The 27517-nt window shown below is 38.7% G+C and overlaps 1 protein-coding gene across 4 annotated transcripts in view; it reads left to right on the top strand.

The window, feature by feature from the left end:
• The window catches only part of ZHX3 (zinc fingers and homeoboxes 3), a 155939-nt gene extending 131225 nt beyond the window's left edge, over nt 1–24714 (top strand). For 3 of the 4 annotated variants that reach the window (XM_027867051.1, XM_027867048.1, XM_027867049.1), the window contains 2 exons: nt 9762–12781; nt 21442–24714. In XM_027867051.1, coding sequence (XP_027722852.1) covers nt 9913–12781; nt 21442–21452 — 2880 coding nt within the window. In that variant the 5' untranslated portion in view covers nt 9762–9912 and the 3' untranslated portion in view covers nt 21453–24714. Of the gene's footprint in view, nt 1–7240; nt 7349–9761; nt 12782–21441 lie in introns of all 4 variants that reach the window. The other variant, XM_027867050.1, reaches the window with a different exon arrangement.
• The last annotated feature ends 2803 nt before the right edge of the window (nt 24715–27517 follow it).

Raw genomic sequence — 27517 nt, 5'->3', positions numbered from 1 at the left:
AGAGGGGCTAAGTATCTTGCCCAGGATCATATAGCTAGTAAGGGTCCACTGAGGGGTTTGAATTTAGGCCTTCCTGCTTCTCAAGTGTAACATACTCTCTGCTTCACTACACTGCCTCTCTGTGATCTCTCCGTAAGAAAAGTATTTTAAAATGACAACTGGTAGAAGAATTGTTCTATCACGGTTGCACTATTACAGTGTCCAGTTGATTACTTCCCAGTAAGACAAAGGATTGTGTTAGGCTCAGGCAGAGGCACTATGTCCCTTGCATTATATTTCAGTCAGTGTTTGCTGAAGGAATCAAAGAAATGTTTTTTACTGTTGTTTTTACTTTTGTTGTATTAATTTAAGCTTAGTTCCTAACCAATGCTTTTAAATGAAGTTATCTATTTTTTTTAACCATAGCAGTTAGCATGATAACATTAGCACCCATATTAGGGTTTTATATGCACACACACACACACACACATACACACATATACACATATACACACATCCCTTTTAATCTAATGAATTTAGCACAATCAGCTTGAACAAATTATAAACTATAGTTGAGATTAGACATTTTCTTGCCAGCTTCAAATTGTAGTTATGCTTATTTGGGGGTTTGCCAGATATCCTAGTTAAAGGTTGGTAGTAGGCCTGCTTTTTTAGCTTCCTGACTTCTTTATCCATACTAAGTTGACTTCTAGGTTTGAAAAATGTTGCCCTATTTTCAGCTATTTCCTAAACAGGCAAGCAATAGCAAGGACAAAATTGAAGAGATGTATCAAAACTCGGGGAATGTTAATGGAGTTCAAGTGGGAAGTAGCTTTGGCACTCCTCATTGCCAGGTAGTTCTCAGTCATCATTTTTTAAATGACATTTATATGGCGCTTTACATATAATAGTTCTCAGGAATACATAATAAAAACAAATCACATTAGTGTAGTTTTACGGTTTACATTGCATTTAATATACATTATCTCACTTGAACCTCACAATGACCCTTTATGGTAGGTGATACAGATAGTATTATTCCTATCCTCGTATGAGGAAACAAACTGAGAGGTTGAGTGACTTACCCATAGTCACACAGCTAGTGTTAGCAAGTGAACCCATGGCTTTCTTATTCCTATATTCAGAACTTTATTATGCTATGCAAGTAAATTCTCAATTAAAATCAGGAAGTAAATGAGCTTTATATTGTTGGATTAACTCTTCAATGCCATCGGAAGCTCCTCAAAAGTAAAGAGACTCTCTTTTACTGGTATTTTCCAATAGGTGGCAATCCAATTTATGGAATTGAGGCAGGAATTCAACAAATGTAACCGGAAAACATGAAACTGTAAACTTTAAAAATTCTCTTTAAAAGATAATGTGTACAGGTTGAGTTCCTTTTGTCAATTTTGTGAAATTGAAACTCCCTATGTTATCATCTTGATGTAACCAAACTCCCTAGGTAGGTCAGAAGCTCTCTGTCTCAATACTGTGGGGCAGAGGTGTCAATCTCAAGTGTTGTCCTCCTGTCTCTTGCTACCATTCATGCTTGACTCAGCAGTGGCTTTAAATTGCCTCTGCCTGCTTCTTGTTCTTCGTATAAAAGAACTAACTCCTAACTTTGATCCTTTGACTCCATTGCTCCGATAAATGTCCCTGAATTTGTTTTGCTTGGTTATACATGTTTGTGATGGTTAATTTTTTTTGCTTTTCTAATGGGAGAGGTGAGAGAGGGAGACAAGGGAGAAGGAAGAGAGAGAAATTGAATTACTTTTTTAAAATAAATTTCCCTAGAGCCTATTTCCAATTTTATAGTAAGAATCTGGAGGAAGAGAATTCAATGTATGAACTTTGCATTTGCCAACTTTCCTTCAGTGTATTAATTACATATATTGCAGAATTTTTTTTGTATCTTTTAACAGCATATCTTCTCATACCAGTAATCCATAGCTAAGTAATGTTCATCTGGGACAGAAATTGGTGATTATTTCTCAAGTCACTCTGTCCATATCCTCCTTTCTGCTAATTTATTCCTTCTTTCTCTACGCTAGGTAATACAATGGATAGCACTGGGCCTGGAGTCAGGAAGACCTGAGTTCAAATCAAGCCTCAGACACTTCCTAGCTGTTTAACCCTGGGCAAGTCACTTAACCTGTGCTGCCTCAGTTTCCTCAACTGTAAAATGGGGATAATATTAGCACCTACCTGACAGGATTGTTGTGAGAATCAAATGAGATAATACTTGACAAAGCACTTAGCACAGTACCTGCCACATAGTAGGCACTTACTAATAAATGTTTGTTCCCTCTGTCTCACTACAATTTCATCTGGTCTCATATCTTTATTTATTTGATGCAAATAACTTCCAGATACTTATCTCAAGTTCTGATCTTTCTTCTGAGCTCCTGGCATCTCTAATTCTTTCTCTTGGATATTGGTACCAAGCTATCCAGCTGGCACCTCACAATCACTATTTCTAAAATGGGACTTCTCTTTACCCCACAAACTTTTCTTCTCCCCACTATCCTTTTCTTATTTCCATTGATGATATCACCTGGCATCTAGGTTCAAATCCTCATTCATCTTTGACTTCTCCCCCATAATTCATATCCATTCAGTAACAAAATCATTTTGATTCTTTTTCCACACTTTAATTGGTCATATCCTTTCCGTTTTTACTCCCTTTACCTAATCTCTTGCTCTGACTGTTTCAATAGCCTTGTTACTGATCTTCATGTCTCCAGTCTGCTTTCCCTTATATACAGTGTCTCCTATATTCTGTTACTTTTCCTAATGCACAACTCTGCTTGTGTTACTCCTCTCCTCAAAAAGGCTACACCACTCACAGAATAAAGGCTTTTTAAAATTATTCTCACTATGTGGAACTTTGAGGAGCCTTCTTTCAGCCATGAATGACTGAAGGGCCGGTGCTATATGTTGAGAAGGAATTTTCTGGTTGACATGGAACCAGAAGGACCAATGACAGAGCTGGAACTGAATTTGCATACAAAGGGATCAATACTCCTCTTCCTAAGCCCTTTTTGCTCTTCCCTTTCCTGGCATCTTTCAAGTTAGAAGGATTACTGACAGCTACTAAATAAGGGAGAAGCAGTGGTCTCTATCACTCACACTGTGGCCGTGTATTCGTGAAAGCATGCCTTCTCTGTTCCTGTTGTCTTTCTTCTTTCCTGAAGTTAGGTAAGAGTATCCTGCGATGGTAGCACCATTGAAATCAATGAGAGTGGGAGATCCATTAAAGCCACCTTAGGTCCCACCAACAACTGGGATCCTGGAGCGGTTGACAGTAGTAGCAGAGTCTGGTGAGGAGTTAGCATAGCTATCAAGGTGACCTGCTTCACCTAGCCCAGCAGCAGATTGACCTGTCAGCTGAGACACTGCATCATCCTACAAAGAGCCAGCCCATTTAAGCAGGGGAGCAACTCATTCATCAGTGATTCTGCACCCAGAATAAAACTTGATAGGAATTTTGAGAGGAGAGAAAAGATTTCTTCCTCCTCCTCTTGTTTAAGAGTTGTAAGCCCCACATGTTCACTGCATGTGTAAGTCTGTACCTTTATGCTTCAAGTTTGAGCCCATTCTCCCCAGGGACCAAGTTTGTAAAGGGGAGAGAGTACACTCTAATTTGGAGGATATTTTTGTAACTTCTGTCATTGTTCTATCTTTTCAGTAAATATCCTTTTGTAGAAGCTAATTAGTATCAAATGGTTAATCCATAATGGAAGTACTATACTAGATAATACAATAGTATTAGAAACTCCGAGCCTTCGAGACTACCCTTAGAAGTAAGACAGTAACCCTCTGGGGTCCCAGCTTGCTGGTAAGAATTGGAGTTGAGAGAGTGAGCCCATGACTTTGATGGATCTACCAGTCTCATTGGTCAAAGGAAAGTTCCTATCTTTGTATACTCATTCACTTAAGTACAGGAAAGAAGAAACACAAGAACAAAGACTTTATGCTTTCACAGACCCTCTGGTGGGAAATGAGCCCTTGCCCTCTTTTGCTCAGCAGCTGACAGTAATCCTCATTCAAAAGCTACTAGGAAAGAGAAAAACTCCAAAAAAAAAAAACCCCGACAAAGGGAGGGAATTGTTGTTATTTGTCCTTCATTCTCAAAGATGACCAATGACATCACAAGGGTGATGTCTTGACTTCCTCATGAATTGGATTTAATTGAGGCACAACTTTGCAAGTCATCAACCTCACTCTGTCATCCAGAGTCATTGGAGTCCAGTGGCAAAACAAAAGTCAAGATGACTGGCAATGGCCCAAGACGCAGTTGGTTGACCTTGACCTTTTTAAACTAAGGTCTTTCCTGGGTCCCAGTTTGTCTGAGGCAATGCCCATTCAATGATTAAGGGCTAGGTAAGAATCAAAACAAAAGATGTCCTAGTTTGCCATCACAAAAAAATCAGTCTGGGTGGGGGAGGACCCACAGAGTTTCTGGCCAGAACAGAAAACAATTGCTATTTAACCTCACTCTGAGCCATCAACACCAAACGATGAGCAATAGAGATTTGGGCTGGGACCTATTATTGGCCATTCAATGAAAGTCAGAGTGACTTGGGTTTAAAGGTTTAGTCAGGTAGCTCCATTTGAATCACAATGGGCTTTTTCAAGGCCTGTTTTTCCAGAGCTATATTTCAAGAAATCATGAAGAGTTAATTGTCCCAGTCTTTTGAAAAAAAAATTGATAAAATAAATAGGAATTTTTTTTTGAATCTAGCCACCAAAATCCCAAGATATCTTACAAAATATAAGTTACCAAAAATTATATTCCTTTGGACAGAGCACCCACATGTAAGTGTATGACTCCCCACATGGACAGAAAGACCTCATGTGATGAAGGAAGAAGGAGGAAGAGGAGAAGGAGAAGAAATCACAGCATTACCCAACTTGAACTGGCAGGGCAGTTCAAGCTGCCCCAGAGGGCAGCTACTACTGCCCACAGATTGTTGTTCTTCCTTCATTCTAGAAGAGGACAAATGACATCACAAGGATGATATCGTGACTTTCACATGAATCAGATTTGAGGCCGTGCTGTGCAAAGTCATCAGCCTCAGTCTCTCTTCCAGAGTCATTGGAGTCCAGTGGCAGGACAAAAGTCAAGATGACTGGCAATGGCCCAGGATGCAGCAGGAGGGGATTATTGACTATCTTTTATTATATGTGAATTCACTTCTAGCTCTGTCATCCGCCCTTCTGACTTTGAAACCAATCAGAAAACTCCTTGTCAGCACATAGCACTAGCCCTCCAGTCACTCTTGGCCAGGAAAAAACTCTCACATGTTGGACCAATACAAGAAGGGAATATCACAGACACTGAGGACTGGGTTAACACTGGCCAGTTCCCCATTACATGTGGGATGAGAGAGAATAAAGAGTCAAGAATGATTTCAAGGTTTCAAACTTAGGTGACTAGAAGGAAGTTGGTGCCCCTAAGAGAAATAGAAAAGTTTGGAAGTGGGATGGATTTGGGGGGAAAGTGCTGTTTTGAATATGTGGAGTTTGACATACCTATGGGACATCAAAATGAAAAATAGATATTTGGTGTTGAAACTCAGTAGAGAGACTAGGGCAGGATATGTGGATATGTTGTTCCCCTCCACCCCCATAGAATGTAACCTCCTTGAGGACTTTTCTTTTTTATCTCTGTATACCCCAATATCTAACACAGTACATGGCGGGTAGCAGGCAAAAATGCTGAATGATTAAATGGTTTATATATATGCCTTATACACATTTATTTATATTCTTGTTGCCAGTTTTAGGCCTGTTTCTTTATCTGTAAATTAAAGGTGTTGGACTAGATAATCTCTAAGGTTACTTCCTAGAGGCCCAAGAGGATGTCAGTCTACCTTACTCTTCTTGTACACAAGATAGCTTTAATATGATATTTTCAAATAGTAAATCCTTCAGTGCTAGGATCCTACTTGGCCTCCTTCCATGCCCAGGACTTTTGTGAGCACTCTATTAGTACTGATTATAGTGATAACACTGTCTTCTCCAAACACTGTCTTCCTTGAACTTCATTCTATAAGCAACTTTTCATGAAACTGGAACATACAGACTTTCCATTTTAAAGAATTAGTTTTCCCTCATTCCCTTCCTAGCAATGATAAATTCTTTGTCCCACAATTTATAGCCAGAAGTTAAAATATGGAAAATCCATCCAGTAAATATATGCCTTCATAACTCACCTAACATCTTATGTAATGATAGAGTTTTATTGCCTGTTTTATGTGTTCTTGATTTAGGGAATTGTGTAAGAAATCTCATGTGCAAAGACCAATTTTACAAACTAAAATTGTTTTATTTTTTTGAAAGAATATAATTGATTTACAAAAAATATTTGAAAAGCAAAGTATATGGAAGACTGGGATAGAAACAGGCTCTTTTAGTTTTGCCCTTTTCATCTGGATCACTTTGGCAACTCCAGCATTGTGACTTGCTATGGCAGACATTTTTTGTCTTGGGGAAATAGGAGCTGAGACATAAAATTTCCAGTGTAGCCTTTTAATGAATAGTATCTCTCCAGCAGAGGATGGACTTATGCAAAAAAAAAAAATCCAGTTTAGGCCTTCAGCAGGATATTTTCTGGGTTAATAGTTACTGTCATTTGTAAAGAGTCAAACTCACCCAGCCAAACTATGCAATAAGAATAGTCTCTAGCTTGTTTTTTTTATCTCACATGTGGTTTAGCTTAAGTTACTTGATATATTCTTTCATAGGATGATAGCACCTGATTTGTTTGGCATTGGTAGAAAACGAGGTTTGAATATATGGATTTTTCAGACAACTGAAGCTTAGTCATTTAGGTACCAGAGCTTTTACATTTGAACCACTTTTAATGGAAATATCCCTAAAAACATTTGCAATGGGGCTATAAAATAATACAGGAGATATCAAAAGTCTTAGTATAGTTGTAATGTATTAAAGTATAGTAGCTGTTAATCCTTAAATCTGCACTGAGACTTTTGGGAGATGCTAAAATACAAATATAGTCATTTATGTATATTTAAACAACTATGCTAGCACTTATACATACAAATAAGGATTGTTCTTCAGTCATTCTCTTGGGAAGTTATACCCTTGTTCTAGCACGCCTGTCTTTCATAGTTCTAAACCTGGGGCCATGAACTTAGCTTTTTAAAAAATATTTTAATAACTATGACAAAACAATTGGCTTCCTTTGTAATCCTATGGATTTTATTTGATGCATTTAAAATCCTTATTCCAATAGTCCACAGGTTCATTAGAAGGCCAAATGTGTCCCTGGCACAAAAAAAGAGACAGAATCTCTGCTGTAAACCTTTTTGGAAATTGCCTTCAGCATCAGTTTATAAGCCAGGTAAAGAAGTTAATCTTGTTATTTTATAGCAACACTGCCTTTTAAAAATGATATTTATTACTGAACTTGATCACCTAGCTTACTTGCCAGTCTTGATTCTGAATGATTATTGTTTCCAAAACTGAAGTCTAACTTCAAGTATGAAAATTTACCGCCATTGAGAATTGGTTTTTTTGACGGCCATTGCAAAAGGTTATCTCCCAAAATGTTTTGAGCAATGGCAGCATCATTCGAATGAGGGTATAGCCACTCAGGGTAACTATTTTGAAAAATCATTATCATTTGAATATGCACATTCATAGGATTGTAGATTTAGAGTCAGAAGTAATCCTCAAAGTTATCTTGTCCGACTCCCCCACTTTTCAAAAGAAGAAAGTCAACTTTATTACCTTTATAGCCACACCTTGTATACTCCACATTTCCTCCTTTAGTAAAAATAATACTGAATGTAATTTAATCTTTTCTTAGTGACTTGGGGCCATTATAAGCTGTTTTTTGTACTATGTTGAAGTAGGGATTCTCTCAGGTAACTGGGGATGTTTAAGATTTGACTTGTTCTTTTCCCCTAGATTGTCCTCTTGTTTACGAGATCATAGATTTAGAACTGGAAGGGAACCCTACCATTTTACAGATGAGTAAACTGAGATAGAGGTGAAATGATTTGTTTGATTCATGTACTACTGACTCAAATCCAGCCCTTTTCCACTGTACCACCCTGTGCCATAGTTGGTGATGCTGCCATCTCCTTGCTTATGCTGACTTGGTTATTTTCTGCCACTTTTCTGCCACTGCTATACATTGTTCTCTTGCCTCCTCACTCTTCTTGCCCCTAATCTTGTTGTTCACCTTCACTCTGAAGTGCAGGTAAAGATTACCCAGGAAAATCAGAAGCCAATTGTTGTGCTTAAAATATTATATATTCTATATGTCCGAGAAGGGAAAGAATGGCTATATAACTGTGCCATGAAATGAGTACTATGGGTTTGGGGACTTATTTTGTTTAAAGGGCATTAAGGTTGCTGGAAGTCTGAGCACTGGATAAGTGTGTCAGTACTGCTGTTCTGTATTCATCTGTCTCGATAATTGGGAGAACGCCTAATGATAAATATATGCCAAAAGAAAAGGTTATATAAGATGTATAAATTCTAGTTCAGAGTAGATTTTTTTTATTAATGTTAATTCATTGTAAGATGGTGAAAGGGTGGCTAGCCCCTTACAGATTCTTCAGATGATTCTTCATCATATGAATAGGCTACTCAGTTCAATTAAATAACTATTTATTGAGTACCTACTATGTGGTATATTTTTCATTAAGATTCCCCCAGTTGTTAGCACCCCCTAACTTTGCATTTCTATTCATTTTATATGTAATCTATATTTACCTATCTGAGAAAATGTTGAATCCCCCCAGTAGAATGTAAGTTCCTTAAGTGGACTGTCTCGCTTTTGTTTCCCCAGTACTAGCACATAGTAGTCACTTAATAAATTCCCATCAATTGTGAAGAAATGTTGCCATGAATCATTGTGCACATGTCACATATCTATAGGAATTAAACCTATATCTTTCAACTTTGGGTATCTTTTAGTGTAAAAATGGCTAAGGACTGAATAAAAGATTTTATAATTCTCTCATACCTAAAGGAACATGCAATGTGACTTAAAACTGGTAGATGAGACAGAAGGAATAACAATAAATAACTTGTCAAAGATTATGTGAGAACACTAGCCATCATATCCCTAGACATTGGGACCCCTTGATATTGTGGCCTTTCTGTTCTAGTTTTCTTTTTATTCTTTGATATGGAAAGAATTTCCAAGCAGAAAATATACATAGAAAAAATGTTTATTGCTCTAAATGTTTGAGACAGAATTAGACTAGAATCTTTTATTCCTATGCCAACATGGTCAGAATTAATTCAAAGGTACTTCGAGAATTTTTTCCTAAGGTTGCTGCATGCAAAGTTGTAGGGTAACATGAAAAAAAAAAAAAACAATTGTTCCAGTCAAATGAACTGAAATGATAGATTGCTAGGTTACTCGTGTGTATATTGTGCTGTAGTATCTACAAGTCATGGGATCACAGATTTAGAACTAGAACCTTAAAGGTTGTCTAGCCTCCTCATTTTACAGATGAAGAAATGAGAGGTCAAGTGACTGGCACGTGATCACTAAGAGAATAAGTAGCAGAGCTGGGATATGAATCTAAGTCCTTTGACTCCAGATTTAGCCCTCCTTCCAACAACTTTCTACTGTCTCAGCAGAACCCTTATATCCAAACTGCTTAGCTACCTTCCTTTTAAAATGTCATGGAAATTGAAACCAAATTGTAGAGTGTATCCAAGAATCTATACTATGTCTGTGAATTAAATAAATACTTTTAAAGAAGTTAATTACTTGTTTTCTTCCTCTTTAGGTTTAACAGGGAAAATGTACACTCTTCAGCCAATTGAGATTCAGCTCTTGGAGAATACTTCTTTGAACCTCATGGATTAGCTGGAATTTGGATTGTGAAGCCCTTGCTGAGAAGAGCTTTCAAGCTTTGATCACCTGAACAGACTCTAGCAATGGCCAGCAAACGGAAATCTACCACTCCTTGCATGATACCAGTTAAAACTGTGGTGTTACAGGAAACGGAAACAGACCCTGTTGAAGGTTTTAATGAAGGAACTCAGCAAGAGTTACCTCCTGAAACGCCTACTGTTAATGATGCTGTTAACAACAACAATAATAATAATGGAACACTATCTAATGGGCATCGAAGTACTTTGGATGGTGATTCTTACGTATGTAAATATTGTGATTTTGGGTCCCAAGACATGAATCAATTTATGGGACATATGAACTCAGAACACACAGACTTTAATAAAGACCCCACTTTTGTATGTATTGAATGCAGTTTTATGGCAAAAACCTCTGAAGGGCTTTCACTCCACAATGCCAAATGTCATACTGGTGAAATCAGCTTCATTTGGAATGTGGCCAAACAGGACAATCATATAACTATAGAGCAAATCATCTCTGATAGCACCAGCAGTCACGACCTTTCAGGGGAGTCCTATGAAGAAGGAATAGATGGACAAGCTGAAATTATCATTACTAAAACTCCAATTATGAAGATAATGAAAGGGAAAGCTGAAGCCAAAAAAATTCACACACTGAAGGAAAATCCATCTGTTGGAGAGAATTTACTAAGTCAGCCACCCGGGGAGAACTTAGTTAGTCAGTCAGTTGGCGAAACTGAGATGAAAGAGAGTGATCATTCTTTCACCAATGGATCTGCTCCAGTCAGCCAGGCAACCAGCAACCCTGTGAAAACTTCACATGTTTCCAATGGTCCACTAATTGGAACTGTGCCTGTTTTACCCGCTGGCGTAGCTCAATTTCTATCTATTCAACAGCAACCCCAAGTGCATACACAGCACCATCACCACCAGCCACTGCCCACATCCAAGTCACTTCCCAAAGTGATGATTCCACTGAGCAGCATTCCAACATACAATGCGGCCATGGACTCAAATAGCTTCCTGAAAAACTCTTTCCATAAGTTCCCTTACCCAACCAAAGCCGAGCTTTGCTACTTGACTGTTGTGACCAAGTACCCTGAAGAACAACTAAAAATTTGGTTTACTGCCCAAAGATTGAAGCAAGGTATCAGTTGGTCTCCTGAAGAGATAGAAGATGCAAGGAAAAAAATGTTTAACACAGTTATCCAGTCAGTACCTCAGCCTACAATCACAGTTTTAAATACCCCTTTGGTTGCCAATGCTGGCAATGTCCAACATCTCATTCAGGCTGCCTTACCCGGTCATGTTGTTACAGGGCAACCAGAAGGTACAGGCGGATTGCTGGTTACTCAGCCGATAATGGCCAATGGGCTACAGGGGACAAGCTCCTCTCTCACCTTAGCAGTTACCTCTGTTCCTAAGCAGCCAGCTGTTGCACCGCATAACACTGTTTGCTCAAACACTGCATCCACCGTAAAGGTGGTAAATGCTGCTCAGTCTCTGCTCACTGCATGCCCAGCTATAACTTCCCAAGCTTTCCTAGATTCTAGCATCTACAAAAATAAAAAATCTCATGAACAGCTATCAGCTCTGAAAGGTAGCTTTTGTAGGAATCAGTTCCCTGGACAAGGTGAAGTAGAGCACTTGACCAAAATTACAGGCCTCACTACAAGGGAGGTTCGAAAATGGTTCAGCGATCGAAGATACCATTGCAGAAATTTGAAAGGTACTCGAAGTATGTTGCCTGGAGATAATAGCTCTATGATTATGGACTCCACACCTGATGTTACCTTCACTCTGTCACCCAAAGCACCTGACCTAGCCTGTGTGACAACAGCAACAACACCAGGGGTTCATCACTCAGCCAAACGGCAATCCTGGCATCAGACACCAGATTTCACCCCAACAAAATATAAGGAGAGAGCACCAGAACAGCTCAGAGCCTTGGAGAGCAGTTTTGCACAAAATCCTCTTCCCCTTGAGGAAGAAGTAGACAGACTGAGAAGCGAAACCAAAATGACAAGAAGAGAAATCGATAGCTGGTTTTCAGAGCGACGGAAAAAAAAGTCTGCAGAAGAGAACAAAAAATCTGAAGAAGCAGCTTCTCAAGAGGAGGAAGAGGCTGAAGAGGATTGTGGTGAAGAGGATCCTGCTGATGAGTGGAGGGTTTCAAATGAGAACGGCTCTTCAGAGGCCACAGGCAGTGACCATCCTCAAGTGGAGCGGAAAGTCAGCCCCATCAAAATCAATCTCAAGAATCTGCGAGTGACAGAGGCAAATGGCAGAAATGAATCAGTAGGACTGAGTGCCAATGACCATGAGGATGAGCAGGGTTTGAGCAAATCCCTGGAACAACCCAAAAACAAAGTGAATTATAAAAAGACAGCCCAGCAAAGGCATTTGCTCAGGCAACTGTTTGTCCAAACCCAGTGGCCAACAAATCAGGAATATGATGGTCTCGTCTCCCAGTCTGGCCTGCCGAGGGCCGAGGTCGTACGCTGGTTTGGAGACAGCAGATATGCACTTAAAAATGGACAATTGAAGTGGTATGAGGACTATAAGCATGGTAATTTCCCCCCGGGTCTATTGGTCATCAGCCCAAGCAATAGAGAGCTTCTTCAGGATTATTATAAAACACACAAAACGCTGTATGAAGATGATCTTAAGAGCCTATGTGACAAAACTCAGATGAGCTCACAACAGGTTAAGCTATGGTTTGCTGAAAAAATGGGTGAGGAAACCCGAGCTGTATCTGACACTTGCAGTGAGGACCAGTATTCCAGTACTGGAGAACAAGCAGGAAATCACAGAGGGGCATGTGACACCTATTCAGAAGTGTCTGAGAACAGTGAGTCCTGGGAGCCCAGTGGCCAGGAGATCAGTTCAGAACCTTTTGACACACTGAGCCCTCAGGCTGGGATCCAGCTAGGTAAGGAATCACAGTGTATCACTATCTACAATGGGGAGCATAAGAGTACCAAGCTTCTAGAGCACTCTTCTCAATGACTGTGGTCTGGTCATCAGTACTAATGTGAATTTGATGATTGTTGATTTTAAAGCTTCTGGGCAACCTGTTCCATGGGACATCTGTGGCACAGTGAGAAAGAGACAGAAGTCATGAGGATGAGTTAATGTAATGCTATAAGAGGGAGAAAGAGCCAACCCTTTATAGGGTTGTACCAATGCTGGGGCAAGAACTTAATGTGTCTAAGGTGGTCTCTTCAACTGCCCTAGAACTAATTTGTGAGTAGGAAGTGGCTCCCAGAAGTTCTTGAGATGTTGTGCTGATGTGGGGAAGTACATATGCCTTCATGTTAGGTTTTGTTTTTTTAAGTGATGGGAGGAGAAAGGAGAAGGGAGAAAATTTTTTAAAATCCAACAATGAAAGATTAATTAGTAAGACATAAGGGGGAAAAAAGGAGCTTTTAATTGTCCTTATATGAGATGTGGTAAGTTTTGACAAATAAAAACTTATGTACTGCTTTTTCTGTTGCCCTCTCTCAAATTTTTAGGTTTAAATTTATCCATTGAAGAAATGCTGTCAATAATGAAAAATCATTTACTATTTCTTAGAAGAGTATTGGTGTTTGGTTTCAATATTTTGAATCTCATGCTTTTTTTGTAGAACTGTATGTGTTGTATTTTAAAGCAGAGGTGTCAAACTCATGGTCTAGGGCTCAAACCAGCTTAAAATGTCATTGGGAAAATAAAAATACAGTGCAACATAGATAATGTTAATTTGTGGTTTTCTAAGTAAGTAGGCAGCCTCCTGGAATTGGTTCTGAGTTTGATACCACTGGTTTAAAGTCTATTTTGGAGGGACCTACATGATTAAAGAAGCACATTTGAAGGGACAAACATCTCTCCAATTTCCAGGCCTTGATTATGCATTTGATGAGTTCTCTATGTCTTTTTCAGGGATCTTCTTCCTCATTTTTTTTTTTTTTTTGCTTAGGCAGTTGGGGTTAAGTGACTTGGCCAGGGTCACACAGCTAGTAAGTGTCAAGTGTTTGGTCTGAGGCTGGATTTGAACTCAGGTCTTCCTGACTTCAGGGCCGGTGCTCTATCCACTGCGCCACCTAGCTGCCCCTTCTTCCCCATTTCTTAAGTTTTCTTTTTGGTTTACTATTTGTAAACACATATATTAAAGGATGTCCACGAAGAGGTAAAACTCTGATGAGCCCATTCATCTACAGATCATTAATTCTAGTGAGAGGTTTGGTGGAAGCCTGGTAAGATTTTGAGATTAGCTGTGAATATGTTATTTGTGCTTTCCCTATATGCCATTATCACGTGGATAATTTTGTGTTACATATTTTCCTTCTGCCACTGGTCTTAATGCCGTGTCCTTTCGAAAATTCAATTCAGAGAACATTTGTTAAATGCCTATCATATGCAATGCTGTGCTAGGTGCTAGCAATACAAAAATTACAAACTTGCCCTGAGGGAGGTTGTTAAGGGGTCCCCTGAACTTGTCTTTTTGAGTTGTCATATTTTCCAGAAACACTGGACCCAGAGCTTGCAAGAGGCTCTGAGTGTGTGAAGGACGAAGCTCTCCCTGAGCTGGCATAGTTTGTTGTTGCACCCCAAGCTGGATTCCCTGTGTGTCCTTGGGAGGCAATACAGGCGCCAGCCAGTCTGTGCCAGGCTAGGATAATACTTGTGCAGCTGGGGTCCTTTGCAGATAAGCAGACCCTTCTATCTTCGTAATCTAATAGTTCCCAAGGGAAAAGAATGAAGCTTTTGCCATTACCTTGCTCCTCCCCAGGGGGAGTAGTCTAGTCTTTTTTCCCACCTTTGCTGCACTGTTCCCCCTCCTGTGTAACTCCCCTTCCTGGTATCCCCATCTCCCATTGTCCCGCTATTATAAAATGTAAACTTCTATAAAAACAAGGAGCCCTTTGGGTTCCATATGCATGTTCATTTCTCTTGTAATAAATTTGGTTTTCGGGGCAGTTAGGTGGCACAATGCATAGAGCAATGACCTTGGAGTCAGGAGGACCTGAGTTCCAATCCGGCCTCAGACATGTAACACTCACTAGCTGTGTGACTCTGGGCAAATCACTTAACCCCAATTGCCTCACAAAAAATAAAAGAAAGAAAGAAAAAAGAAAAATCTGGTTTTCACCTAAGTTTCATGACATTGTGATTGCCTATTGACAAGCTCACATGCTAGTGGGATGAGGCAGGGCAGGATAGTCTATATACAACACTACACAGAAAAGTATAGTGCAGGGTGAGGTATAATGGGGCAAGGGAGAGACCTAATGCTCTAGGAAAATGACAGAGAGAGAAAGAACAACACACTGTCATTTGGAGGAATCAGAGAAAGCTTCAAGTGAGAAATGTCCCCTGAGCTGCTGAGAAAGAAGATAAGGATTTTAAGTGCTAAGAAGATAAGGGAATGAGAGATTGCCTTCCAGATGTGGGGAATGCATGTTCATGGAAGTAGGAGATAGCATGTCAAAACTTTAGAGAACTAGGGTAGCATGGGCTTTCACCAACCAAAATTATTTTTTCTTCATAGGTAAGAATTGATAATATGAAGTTGTGATATTTGGCCTTGTTTTGTAGGTTTGGATTTGCCAGGCAAGCCATATATAGAGGCTGATTATTTCTTCCTGCACCAGGGATACTTAACCTGGAGTTCATGTACTTGTTTTTTAAAAAATATTTTTGTAATCATATTTCAATATAATTTGTTTCCTTTGAAAACTTAGGTTTATACATTCATAAATATTAAATATTATTCTGAGAAGGGATCCATAGGCTTTCAGCAATATGTCACAGTGGTCCTTTACATACCAAACATTTAAAAAAAAAAAACCTAAGACACACTGTGACTATAGAGAAGGAAGGAAGAAGAAAGGAGGGAGGAAATTTTAAGTGATATAAATTCCAATTTACAAGTTTAGTTACCTCCTCCCACTAAATTTTAGCTATCTTTGCTACTTAATGTAACTCTGGTTTTTTCTTTGCTGGGGATAAGAGAAAACCACCATAATTCAATTGAAATTATTCTTAAAATCTGAAACCTTTGTGCTGTTCGTGCTTTCGGACAATGAAATGCCCAGGTCCTTTGGCTTCTGAACAAGAGTTTATTAAGCATCAACTCTGTTCCTGGAACTAGGCTAGCTGCTGGAAATACAAAGACAAAAATGAAAACACTTCTGAGCTTAAAGTGCTCACATTCTGTGTGCTTTGAGTGACCCTCTTTGAGGACCCAGGTAAAGGTAGTACTGCTAGTTAGTACTTGTATCTTTTTCAACAATCTATCTTTTGGAGAGAGAACTAGCTGCCTTTTTAATCTTAGGTAATTGAGTAAATCACTGACAACTGCTATTCATTCAGCATTCACCTTCTTAACCAAAAAAACAGAAAAGATTGACTAGACTGCTCTCACTCCCCTAGGAAGTCTTGAGATTTTCTTTTATCTAATCAAGAAAGTTTCTGTAATAATACTCCCTCCTCCTACTTGATCAATTCAGCTTTGTTATAAGTTGTTTTACATAATAAGATGATCTTTTAAGTGTAATATGATACAATAGAAAGATTATTGACTTTGGAGTCAAAGAATCCCGGGTTCAAATCCCACCTTTGATATTTACAACTTTGTGATTTTGGGCAACTCATTTAACTTTTTATTTAACTTCACAGCTAGGTGGCACAGTGGAGAAAGTGCCAGGTGTGTAGTCAAAAAGGCTCATCTTCCTGAGTTCAAATCTGGCCTCAGAAACTTACTCTCTGTATGACCCTGGGCAAATCACTTAACCCTGTTTGCCTCAGTTTCCTCATCTGTAAAATGAGCTGGAAAAGGAAATGGCAAATCACTGCAGTATGTTTGCCAAGAAAACCCCCAGTGGAGTCATGAAGAATAGGACACAACTAAAAAAATGACTGAACAAATACAACTTCTCTGGGACTTAAAGTTGTCATCTTTAAAATGAAGGGGTTAGATTAGAGGACCTCTAAGGTCATTTCTAGCTAAGTCTATATAATACTATGAATAATAGTTAACAGTTATGTAGGTTTTAAAGTTTGCAAAACACTTTACATATATTATCTCATTTAACTTCAGAAAAGCCCTGTGAGGTAGATGCTGTTTTTAATCTCCATTTTATGAGGATAAATGAGGAAACTGAGGTGGAGAAAGATTAATGGACTTGACCAAGAACAGAGAACAAGTAAATATCAGAGGAGGAATTCACACCCACGTCTTCCTGATCCCTTTCTACTAGATTCAATTGCCTGTGAGCTGATCAATTGCCCAAAGACTTTTTACCATGGTCTACTTCAGTCCTAAAATTTCTTAAATGGCCACCACCCTTTTTCTTTTTTCAAGCATGTATTTTATTGATACTTTTTTTTCTTTCTCACATCATTGGCATTTCCCAATGACTGCCGCTCCCACAGAATCCTTCCTTGTGACAAACAAATATAACCTACTTTAGGATTACTTGACCAATAAGATAGCAAACTAGACATTTTCTCCAGTCTTCACAACTTGTCATACTTGTCCAAAATAGGAATTATGGACAAAAGATAAAGCAATTTCAACTCTTTCTAGGCTGTAGTACACAAAGAATGCTAATGAGGTAAAATCTCAGTGAAAATTAATCCCCAATGACAAATGTACTTACTCAGCACTTCCTATTCCATTCCCCCAAATGGAGCACTAGCTGACTTACGGGCTTGCAACAGAATGCAACCTTTCTCCTCTCCTTCTAGTGCCAAGGAAAACCAAAAAGCAGAAGTTTATGCTGGCAGGGACAGCAGGGAGGCCCAGCTCTGTACTGCAGCAGAATTCAGCAAGAGAACTGAAGAACAGAAGGAAGCAGGGCAAGACATGTGTGTGTGTGGGGGGGGGCTGTGTAGCACTCCACTAACCGTGAGGGGAAGAGTCTAGCATCCATCTGGGGCCAGTTCTGACTCCCTCAGAAATCACTTGTAGCAGAGACTGAGGCTTGTGAAGTGTCCATGTAGGAGGAGGCTGAGACAGCCTTTAGGTCAGCTTCTGGGGAAACTTCCGTCAAAGGGGAAGGAGTCAGAAAGCGATCCATAGGGGAATATAAAGAAAGAAGATTAAAATTACCAAATATCTCAAGAGGAAGAAAATTCAGTTAAAAAATTTGAGCATAAGCATTTAAACTCACAGAAAAGACATTAACAACAGAAGGGAAGGGGCAGCTAGGTAGCATAGTGGACAGAGTACCAGCCCCAAAGTCAGGAGGACCTGAGTTCAAATCTGACCTCAGACCAAACACTTGACACTTACTAGCTGTGTGACCCTGGGCAAGTCACTTAACCCCAATTGCCTTAAAAAAAAAAAACAGAAGGGAATAAGGCCTCCAGATCACCCAAAAGGGTCCAGATATCCATGAATAAATATTGTAAGGCAAAGGAGAATTAATACCTGATAACACAGAAGACGCTGTAGATCCCAAGAGAGCATAGAACCACAACAGGATGTTCCTGAATGATTTAAAAGAGAAATAAAAATTGTGAAAACCTACAGAGCAGAAATAATTGGCAGAATAGAAAAACTTGCCATGGTGGTAAGTCTCACCAGAGAAACTAAAGAGAGAATAACTGAGTGGGAATGCAAATACATGAAATGAAAAACAATCTGGAAAAAAAGAAACAAAAAACATTAAGGTTAAAAAAAACAAAAACAAAAAACCATGACCTCCATTCAAACAAAACATATTAATCACCAAGATAAGATAGGTAGAGAATGGGAGAGGTGAAGGCAGCAAACAAAGTATGAGTACCTACTATGTGCCAGGTACTGTGTTAAGTACTTTATAAATATTATTTGATCCTTACAATAACTCTGTGAGGTAGATGCTTTTATGGTCCCCATTTTACAGTTGAGGGAACTAACAGCAGTTAAATGACTCACCCAGGGTCACACAGCTAGTAAGTATCTGAAGTTGGATTTGAACTCCAGTCTTTCTAACTCCCAGGCCCAGCACTTTACCCAATGTGCCACTGAGCTACAGGATTATAGGTCGCGCAGAACACAAATCAAAAAAAAACAAAAAACAAAAAACTTGAACACCATAATGTGAGAAATAATAGAAGAAAACTGCCCCCAAAATACAAACAAATCAATATACATAATGTTCCAAAAGTGCTTAAAATTGCACTAAGACTTTTGGGATGCCTTGTATTGGTCATGTCAGGCAAATCATACCTCATTTTATAGCTATTGACCACCACCTCTCTTGTGAGAAGAGGAAGGCTTGTTTCATTCCTTTTCAGTCAAGATTGTGTGCTGCATTCTTCAAAGTTCTGGTATTTTTCAATATTATTTTCCTTACATTATTGTAGTCATTCTAGAGATTGTTTATATAGTTGTGCTTACTTGATTCTGCCTCAGTTCATATGAGTCTTCCCAGGTTTCTCTGAGTATCTTCTGTTTTCTATTTCTTATGACATAATAATATTCCATGTCATTCAAACACAGTAAGTTGTTCAGCTTTCTCCAATTGATGGGCACCTAGTTTAATTCCAGTTTGTTGCTACCATGGAAAGTATCACTACAAATAGTTTTCTATAAATGCGGGACTTCTACCTTTCTTTCTCCAGATGTTTAAGAGCATATGAATAAAAGAAACAAACCAATTTTAAAACATAAATTTTGCAGTGTTTGCTTCACATAAGGTTTTTTTTAAAAATTATCCACAATTTTCAGTGGCAAGCTATTAAACCAATGGTACGAGTATTATGGAGTAGCACTGAAAGTGAACTTGTCTTTTTGTTGCTCACTTGTAATTACTGTGTGTTACTGTGACTATTAGTTACAACTACACAATTATTAGCATAAGGATGATTATGAATAATCACTGTGGATACTTTACTTTTCCTAATCAAAGTAGCATGCTATTGTATGGCCTAAACACAATGTTAATACCTGAATCACAGTCTTTTTGCAAACGCTATTGCTGCAAAGTAAATGATAAACAATGTTGGTGTAAGAATACAGCCTTCCTAGTGCTATTAGTCTGGTAAATGCATTTCATCTTCCTATTATAGCTTGAGTTTTGCTAGCTTTCCTTTCTGGAATGAGTAAATGATGCTCAATAACTTTTCTGGATAGACATCCTTTTATGTAAACCTTTGATGTGGTAATAGTGTGCTTAATTGTGGTACTACTGCTGGCCCTGAGTCAACATGAAAGGATATAGTGTTAAATGATTGTTGTTTTTTTTTTAAACCTCAAGTCTTAAAACTGAAAACATGGCAGAGGAGGCCTTTTCTCCTTTCATCTGACAGGTTTGGTCTAAAATACTGTTTCCCTTGCAACTTCAAATCCAACTTGATGCTGGAAAAAGGTCCCTTATAGTTCTATTTTTTCTATAATTCCCTGATTCCAAGTATGATTGTTTCAGCTTTCAAGATATGAGGAAGTGGGGCAGCTAGGTGGCGCAGTGGATAAAGCACCGGCCCTGAAGTCAGGAGGACCTGAGTTCAAATCCGGCCTCAGACCAAACACTTGACACGTACTAGCTATGTGACCTTGGGCAAGTCACTTAACCCCGATTGTCTCACTAAAAAAAAAAAAAAAAAAAAAAATGAGGAAGTGAAAAACATGTTTATTATCATCTGAACTGGAAGTGTATCACCTATACTTGTAATGCAAGTGTTGGTATCTTCATGGCATTTACCACTTGGGAGGCAGTGTGGTGTATTGGAAAGAGCACTGGCTTTGGACTAAAAGAATGTGGTTTCAAATCCCATCTCTGACCCTTATTATCTGTATGACCTTGGGCAACTGACTTAACTTCTGTGGACCTTCCTCCCTTTTCCAAATGAAGAGGTTGACCTCTGAGGTCTTTTACAGGTATAGATCTATAATCTATAGATCTGTGCCTAGTCCTTTTGATTCTACTGTAGGCAAGAAAGTACAATAGGATGACAAGGGATATGTAGCATTTCATGGAAGGGTGGGGAAGGGGAGGTGCTACACTTTAATGGCCTAATATTTTTTTTTTTTGGTCACAGGCCCCAAATGACTGCCATAGGCCAGGGCAGATAACATAGAAAGAGTGTTACTGATTGTCATTAATCATCATAAGCTGTTAAAAGGCCTGTTTTGGGAAAGCCTTTTTAGTCAAAGTCAGCCCTGTTTTTTTGTTTTTTTTAAAGGTGCCTGTTTACTTCGCATTCAGGGCTGAAAATTGTGAAACAAAGATCAAGGCTACGGTAACAATCTGAGGAGAAAATTAGACTGCCTGCTTATCTTAGAGGAGTGTTCTGAGGGACTGAGGATAGCCATGTAAGACAGTGAATAGAGGAGGACACAACATGACCTATAGATTGACCCATGGTTGTCAGGCCAGAAGAGGCAGCGTGTATCCGTATTCTGATTGCCATGTTGGGTTTAGCCAGCTAGCAGCTCCCCTCCCTTAATCTGCAATTGAGCTGAACCTGGAAGTGGAGGCTACTTAGCTTTAAGGGAGCCTTCAAACAGCTCTTAACTTGAGAATGTGATATTACATTTAAGATGCTCAGACTTTCACTTGTACATGTTTGAAGTCTGTTCTAATATGTATGTTATGTATCTTTTTTTTTTCCTTTTTCCAGAAGCAGATTGAATTTAAACTGACCGCTATGAAGGATCTGCCAAATGTGGGAAGATATCAAATGGAATAGGCCGGATCTGAACCTCTGCTGCAGGGGCCAGTTACAGTGCCTGCTGTTGTGAGACTTTTAGCCAAGCACACTGGGGAGAGGCTGTTGGGGAACTCACTGGTCAGCCCAGAGCTCTTCACAGCCAATTTAGGATGATATGCTGAGCTGGGCAGAGCAGGGTTCATGTCAGATTCTTCCTCCAGCAATATAGGACCTCTTCTTTGCCTTCCAGTGGATAAAATATTACAGATTTCTTATTCATGTACAACAGAACCAACTTTTTAACATATACATCTGCCTATACACATTTAATAAAACATCAGATTATAAACATGTTCATTACATAGAAACTTCTGATTAGCAAAGCAGTGCATTTCCTTTTTCTCTATATATATTTAGTGTCTGTTCTCTGAAGGTTGATATCACTACATTTACTCCTCTTTAAGTCTTTTATCAGGGTCCAGTGCATTGAATCTAGAGAGCATGTCATCAGTACACTTACAACTTTATCTGGAATCCTTTCTATGGACCCCTTTCTGAAAATAATTCTGCTTTGTTAAGCAGTCTCTGACCAGTAAGTCTGTAAGCAACAATTTTCTTGTCTGAAGTTATAGTTGAATAACAGCCATTTTTCCCCAGGTTAAAAAAAAAACAAACCCAAAACAGATTGGTTATTTGATTGGTTTCCTTTTCATGAAAAATTCTAGATCAGTTATCAACTATTTTTCCATTACTGGGTTAAATGAAGATGTATTTGATCTTGAACCTGGTATATGTATTCAAATGCCTACTTCTTAAAGCCAGAAATGTTCCAGTATTAGATAAGAAGAGACAAAATCCATAAACAAAAGCACAAAGCCACTATGTGTAGTACCTTTCACCTGAGGATTTCAAAGCACTTTATAAATGTTGATCTCTAAATCCTCATACAAACTTGGAAAGGATAAGATGTGGCAAACATAATCACCACTTTACCAGTAAGAAAGCTGAGAATGAGAAAAGATTAAGTGACTTTCTTAGTTATTTGAGTTGGGAATAGCTCTCAATTTTAAGTCAGTGGTATAAGGCTTCCCAATAAAATCATGAAACTTCTCATCTTGCTATTCTAACCATGAGTTCTACTAGTCCTCTCTCCTGGTGAATGCACAAGATTTAAAGATTAAGGATGGAAATCATTATTAAGTAGTGATTTTTAAAATGTTCCCCTCAATTTGTAACCAAATGTGGTTTATTTAACTTTAATCTCTAGCTTATCATTTTTGCCTACCTTGAAACTTTGGTATTTTTGGAAAATCAGCTGAAATGATACCTTTTGAAGTATAGAATAATTGTTTGAATGTACTATCTACTTTATTCATACAAAAATCCTCTAATACAAGAAGCAGCTTCCATGGGAAGACCTCTGATCTCATTTCTAGTATATGTCCCAGTGCAAGAATGGACTGGAAAGCATCTTAGGCAATTTGCAAAACTAACCTGTCCACGCTCATTAGGGATAACTGAGCAACATACACAGTTATTTCCAGAGAATTTCATAGACTGTCAGAGTTAGAAGGGACCTCAGAAATCATCCAGTTCCCTTATTTTACAGATGAGAAAATTGAAGTTCCAAGAGTTTAAATGATTTGCCTAAAGTTACACAGCTAGCAGAATGGGACCTTGAGTCAGGTTCTCTGATGCCAAGTCTAGTGGTCGCTACTGTAGACACTATTCCATTTCTTTTGCCTTGACTTGAGGAAGGTAATGACTGCCAGCTCTTTAGGGTAGAGTTAGGGAAAGCAGGTGACAGGGCTTCAGGGTCTAGAGTAAACTGAGACACAGGAAATCCTGAAAAATAAACGTCTGTGGCTCTATATGTGGCCAACTTAAGACAGGCAAGTAGAAGCTTAAAGAAAATTAATTATGTTGGCAATTGAGTGGCATGAACTATGGCTAGCTAGTAGAAATCAAGCGTGCCCACCCCTCAGCCCTCATTATCCCAAATAAACACTTTGAGGGCACACATAGCAAATCACATAGCTGAATTGGCCTGTAGTACTAAAAAAGGTGCCTTTTCTGGGGGCAAGGGAAGTTTTATTCTGTGGTCTGGGAGAAACCTCTCTTTGAAATCAGAGGCCTTCCTACTACTTCTTCCAGAACCTAACCCCCTCTAGCTCACCTGTTTTTCTTGAGAAAATGACCTGGGAGTTTTACCAAGACTTGCATTCTGTCATTTTGCACCCTGTGTTGGATATGACATTGGGGTAGCCCTGATGGACTGTTGAATATTATGTCAAGAGCATGGATTTGTGAATGATAGCTTCCTCCAGAGAACAAATACATGACTTTTTTCTCTAGTGTTTATATACATGCAGGTTAATTTATATATGCACATATACAGTACAAATACTCATTTGATATTACCTTGTAAAATGTACATGATATGTGCATTTTAGTAAATGAATTAACATAGATATTAAGGAAAAAAAAACAGCTCGTGCATTGGAAATGAATGTCTTTGTATTTATTTGTACACTGAACACGACTGGGGGAGAGGCAAAGATAAGGCCAATTTCAAAGTATCCCACTTAAGAATCTCACTTCCAAAGTGACAGCCCTTGAAACACAATCACTCCCATAGTTTCTTCATGTATTAACTACAGAGTTTTACTGGAGAATGTTTTCTTGGTTCTTTTATTAGAGGTCATATTAAATGTATAATCCAAACTGTAATGGAAAAAATTAGTAATAGAAAATTGCAGTGTTGGAGCATATTCAGTCAGAGTTCACAGAACGCACTCTGGACATGAAAATTGTCCACTATACATGCAGGTCCACTTACATAAAAAGCAGTTTAGTGGAAGACTTAGGAGCTTTTTAATATTGCAAACTTTTTTCACATGCATTAACTCTCTCAAATGGCTATGACCTAATGGCTGCATGGTCAGCACTGTGAGAGAACCAGGAAGGAAAACTGAAGGGGAAATCCCAGGGATGCAGAAAAGACCCATGTTCTGCTCATGTCCTTGTATCTGAGTATATTTAAATATGGTTTGGTATTTATTCTTGCAGAGAATTTTACATAAGCAAGTGATGAAGTAGTTTGATCTCAGATCCATGTACTTAAAATGGAATAAAATAAAAATATTAACTGTATAGGTGTCAGAGGCCCAGTGCTTTGGGTGTAAATCTCAGGAGATAAAAAAACTGAGTAGAAAAATTGGAAGCAAAAAAAAAAAAAAAAAAGGTTCATAGAGTGGACAGCTAGGTTTAATGGTCCTGCCAGCAATCATTGTGGTATTCTAGGACACATTGCCACAATTTTGCATGTAGCCAAAGTGTTGTGTTGTCTTCTAAGTGAAGACAATCTTTTGAATTGGGAGTAGGAGAGAACTAAGAGTTGAGTTGGTCTTTCTTGAGGAAAAAAGAATGTTTTATAAGCTGACTAACCTTTCACTTTCTTTTCCTAGTATGCACTTGGACTTTGGAGAGTAGTAAGATTATGTACATTTGTGTTTCTTATTGCCTGTTTTTTTAAATGTTTAATTTTTTTACATGAAGATATAGATCAATTTTTATAGATGAAACCAGATGTTATGTGGAAGGAAATATGGAATAATGTGCTATGCTTTTCATATTTTTGATTACTTGTTTGAAGTTTTGATTGTAGAAAAGATTTTGTTTTAAGAGTTCTCATTTTTAAATAGGTTTTTAAAAAATAGATTACTGAAGTCTGACTCTTAGCACTTTGACTTTTTTTGTTGTTAGTTGAATGCACTAATAGTTAGACTGCTTCTGTGAGTGCTGCCTCATTTCTAATACTTGATCTCTTAATTGATACACTTAGGCTCTGTTCCTGATTTATTCATGATCTGCTTGATTCTTTGCACTGTTTTCTAAGGACAGAAGAAGTCAGCTTAAGGTATTAAAGGGGATCTTTCCTTGGTTTCAAGCATGCGGGCAGTTATTCCTACTCCCCTCTTGCCTGGGATTGTCATAGAAATTGAGAACATTTCTCCAGGCTGGCATCCTGGCAAGTGGTAGGCTCACTCATCGAGTGAGCAGATAGTGGCTAGCATTCCTCTTCCACTCTCCTCCAAGCTTCTTGGACAGCACTCCTATTATCTTTCTCCTCTGGGTGTCAGAATATAACCTTTCCTTAAGTATGTGAATATTCTCCCTATAACCTGTCTTGGACCCTATCAGCTCTTATCTTCCTTCCCTCTTAATGGACCAAAAGAGTTTGGTTGAAGTTAGCAGGCAATAGTATTTTATTGTCAACTCAGGCAGTCAGTCCCCAAGGAATAGAAAAGGACTTTTAGAATGTTTTTATAAAGCACTGCAAAGCCCTTGACTGTACAAAAGCTATGTTGCTGTAAAGCTAAGTGTGACACTTCCTTAATATATGTTTAATAAATCCAGATTTTAGTGTATGGTTGGTTAAGTTCTGCTTATACCATGCAGAGCAGAAGGCAGTGTTCAGGACTAAGGTAATTTCCCTCAAATGGATGTGTGTACAGCCAATAGCTTATTAAGATTTCTGTAATGCACTGGTTATCCTACCTTGTGATTTGTCCAAGCAGAAATGCAAGAAAATAATCATTCAGGTGTCATTCATATGAAATAGAAAGAGTAGTCCATCTGGGAAGACTTCCATTGTTTTTCAAGAAACTGAGGAGGTGGTACCATCCAGAATTCCATTGCTTTCACTCAAATAGCCTCACTTTTGCAGACCCTCGTTACTTTTCCAGACTCTGGTAATAAGGGTAATTGGAAGCCCAACTTCCTTGTATTCTTCTTGAATGCAGAGCACCCATTAGGAGCTTTTATTTGATAAGGCTGATAAAATGTGTACAGGTAAATGAACACAAACCCAAGTATAAATAATACTCTGGAGCATTAACAATATTCAGATAGGGGTAAGGAGAACACCTGTCTATAGAAAGCTTCACTTTACTTTCAGAGAGCTGACATTAAAAACCTAGGCCCTGTCTTCCAGAAGTTACTACCACATTATACTTCTGTAGCCCATGTATAATTTGGCAGGCTGCATCCAGGTTGTAGAAAAATCATTAATAAACAGTAGGGAAACCAAGATAATTGGGATACATCAGGGGATTACTTGGTTTATTTATGCAGTTATATGTGAAGATTAAAACCCAATTTTTAATAATCAGTTTCTGTTCAGATTACATGATGTCTTTCTCAGAGTCAGGCTAGTCATGTTAGTGGGAGGGAAAACAAATATCTACTAAGCACCTCCTGGCTAGACTACTGGTTGTTAATTGAAAAGGGGGTCCCATGTAATTTGACCATCCTTAAACCTAGTCTCTTTATGTAGATTAACATAATATTAGTTTTCTTCTAGGGATTAAAGTTATTTTTCCTGGGGCAGCTAGGTGGCACGGTGGATAGAGCACTGGCCCTGAAGTCAGGAGGGCCTGAGTTCAAATCTGGCCTCAGACCAAACACTTGACACTTACTAGTTGTGTGACCCTGGGCAAGTCACTTAACCCCAATTGCCTTAAAAACAAAAACAAAAAAAAAGTTGTTTTCCCCCCCACTTATCAATTCAGCATAGTCCCAGTGCCCCGAGTGAACAAAGGGAATTGGTAACTGAATTTGGCTAGCACCTTTCTGTTCTCTTGGCCTGGGTACACAAAGCCCTGATCACCAAAAACAATGACCAAGTAGGAAATTTAGTGTGGTGTGGAAAGGATGACTATTGTAAGGATCGACTTGCTGTGGATTCTTTCTAACAGTACTTTTTTTCGTATGAGTGAAGACTTGTAGGAAAGGTTATTTCTTAAATCAAAGCATTGTCTTTTGGGGCCCAAATATATATATATATATATATATATTTTGGGGGGGGGGGGTCTGGTCAAGGAGGCAACATTAGGCGTTTGCAATAAAATCTTTAATAGACGTCGCCTTTTGGAAGGCTGTCTGCTTCCAAATGGCTTTGGTGGGATCACTCTTCTGGGAGAGGTTCAAGGGCAAGCAAGGACAAGTCAGAGGTTTTAATTAATCCTTGTCTTGGTGTAGTTTT

Source organism: Vombatus ursinus, unplaced genomic scaffold, assembly GCF_900497805.2.
Source record: "Vombatus ursinus unplaced genomic scaffold, bare-nosed wombat genome assembly UNPS02014785.1, whole genome shotgun sequence".
NCBI classification, from domain to species: Eukaryota; Metazoa; Chordata; class Mammalia; order Diprotodontia; family Vombatidae; genus Vombatus; species Vombatus ursinus.
Note: the sequence above shows the minus strand (reverse complement) of the source record. Positions and strands in the feature narration are given on the sequence as shown.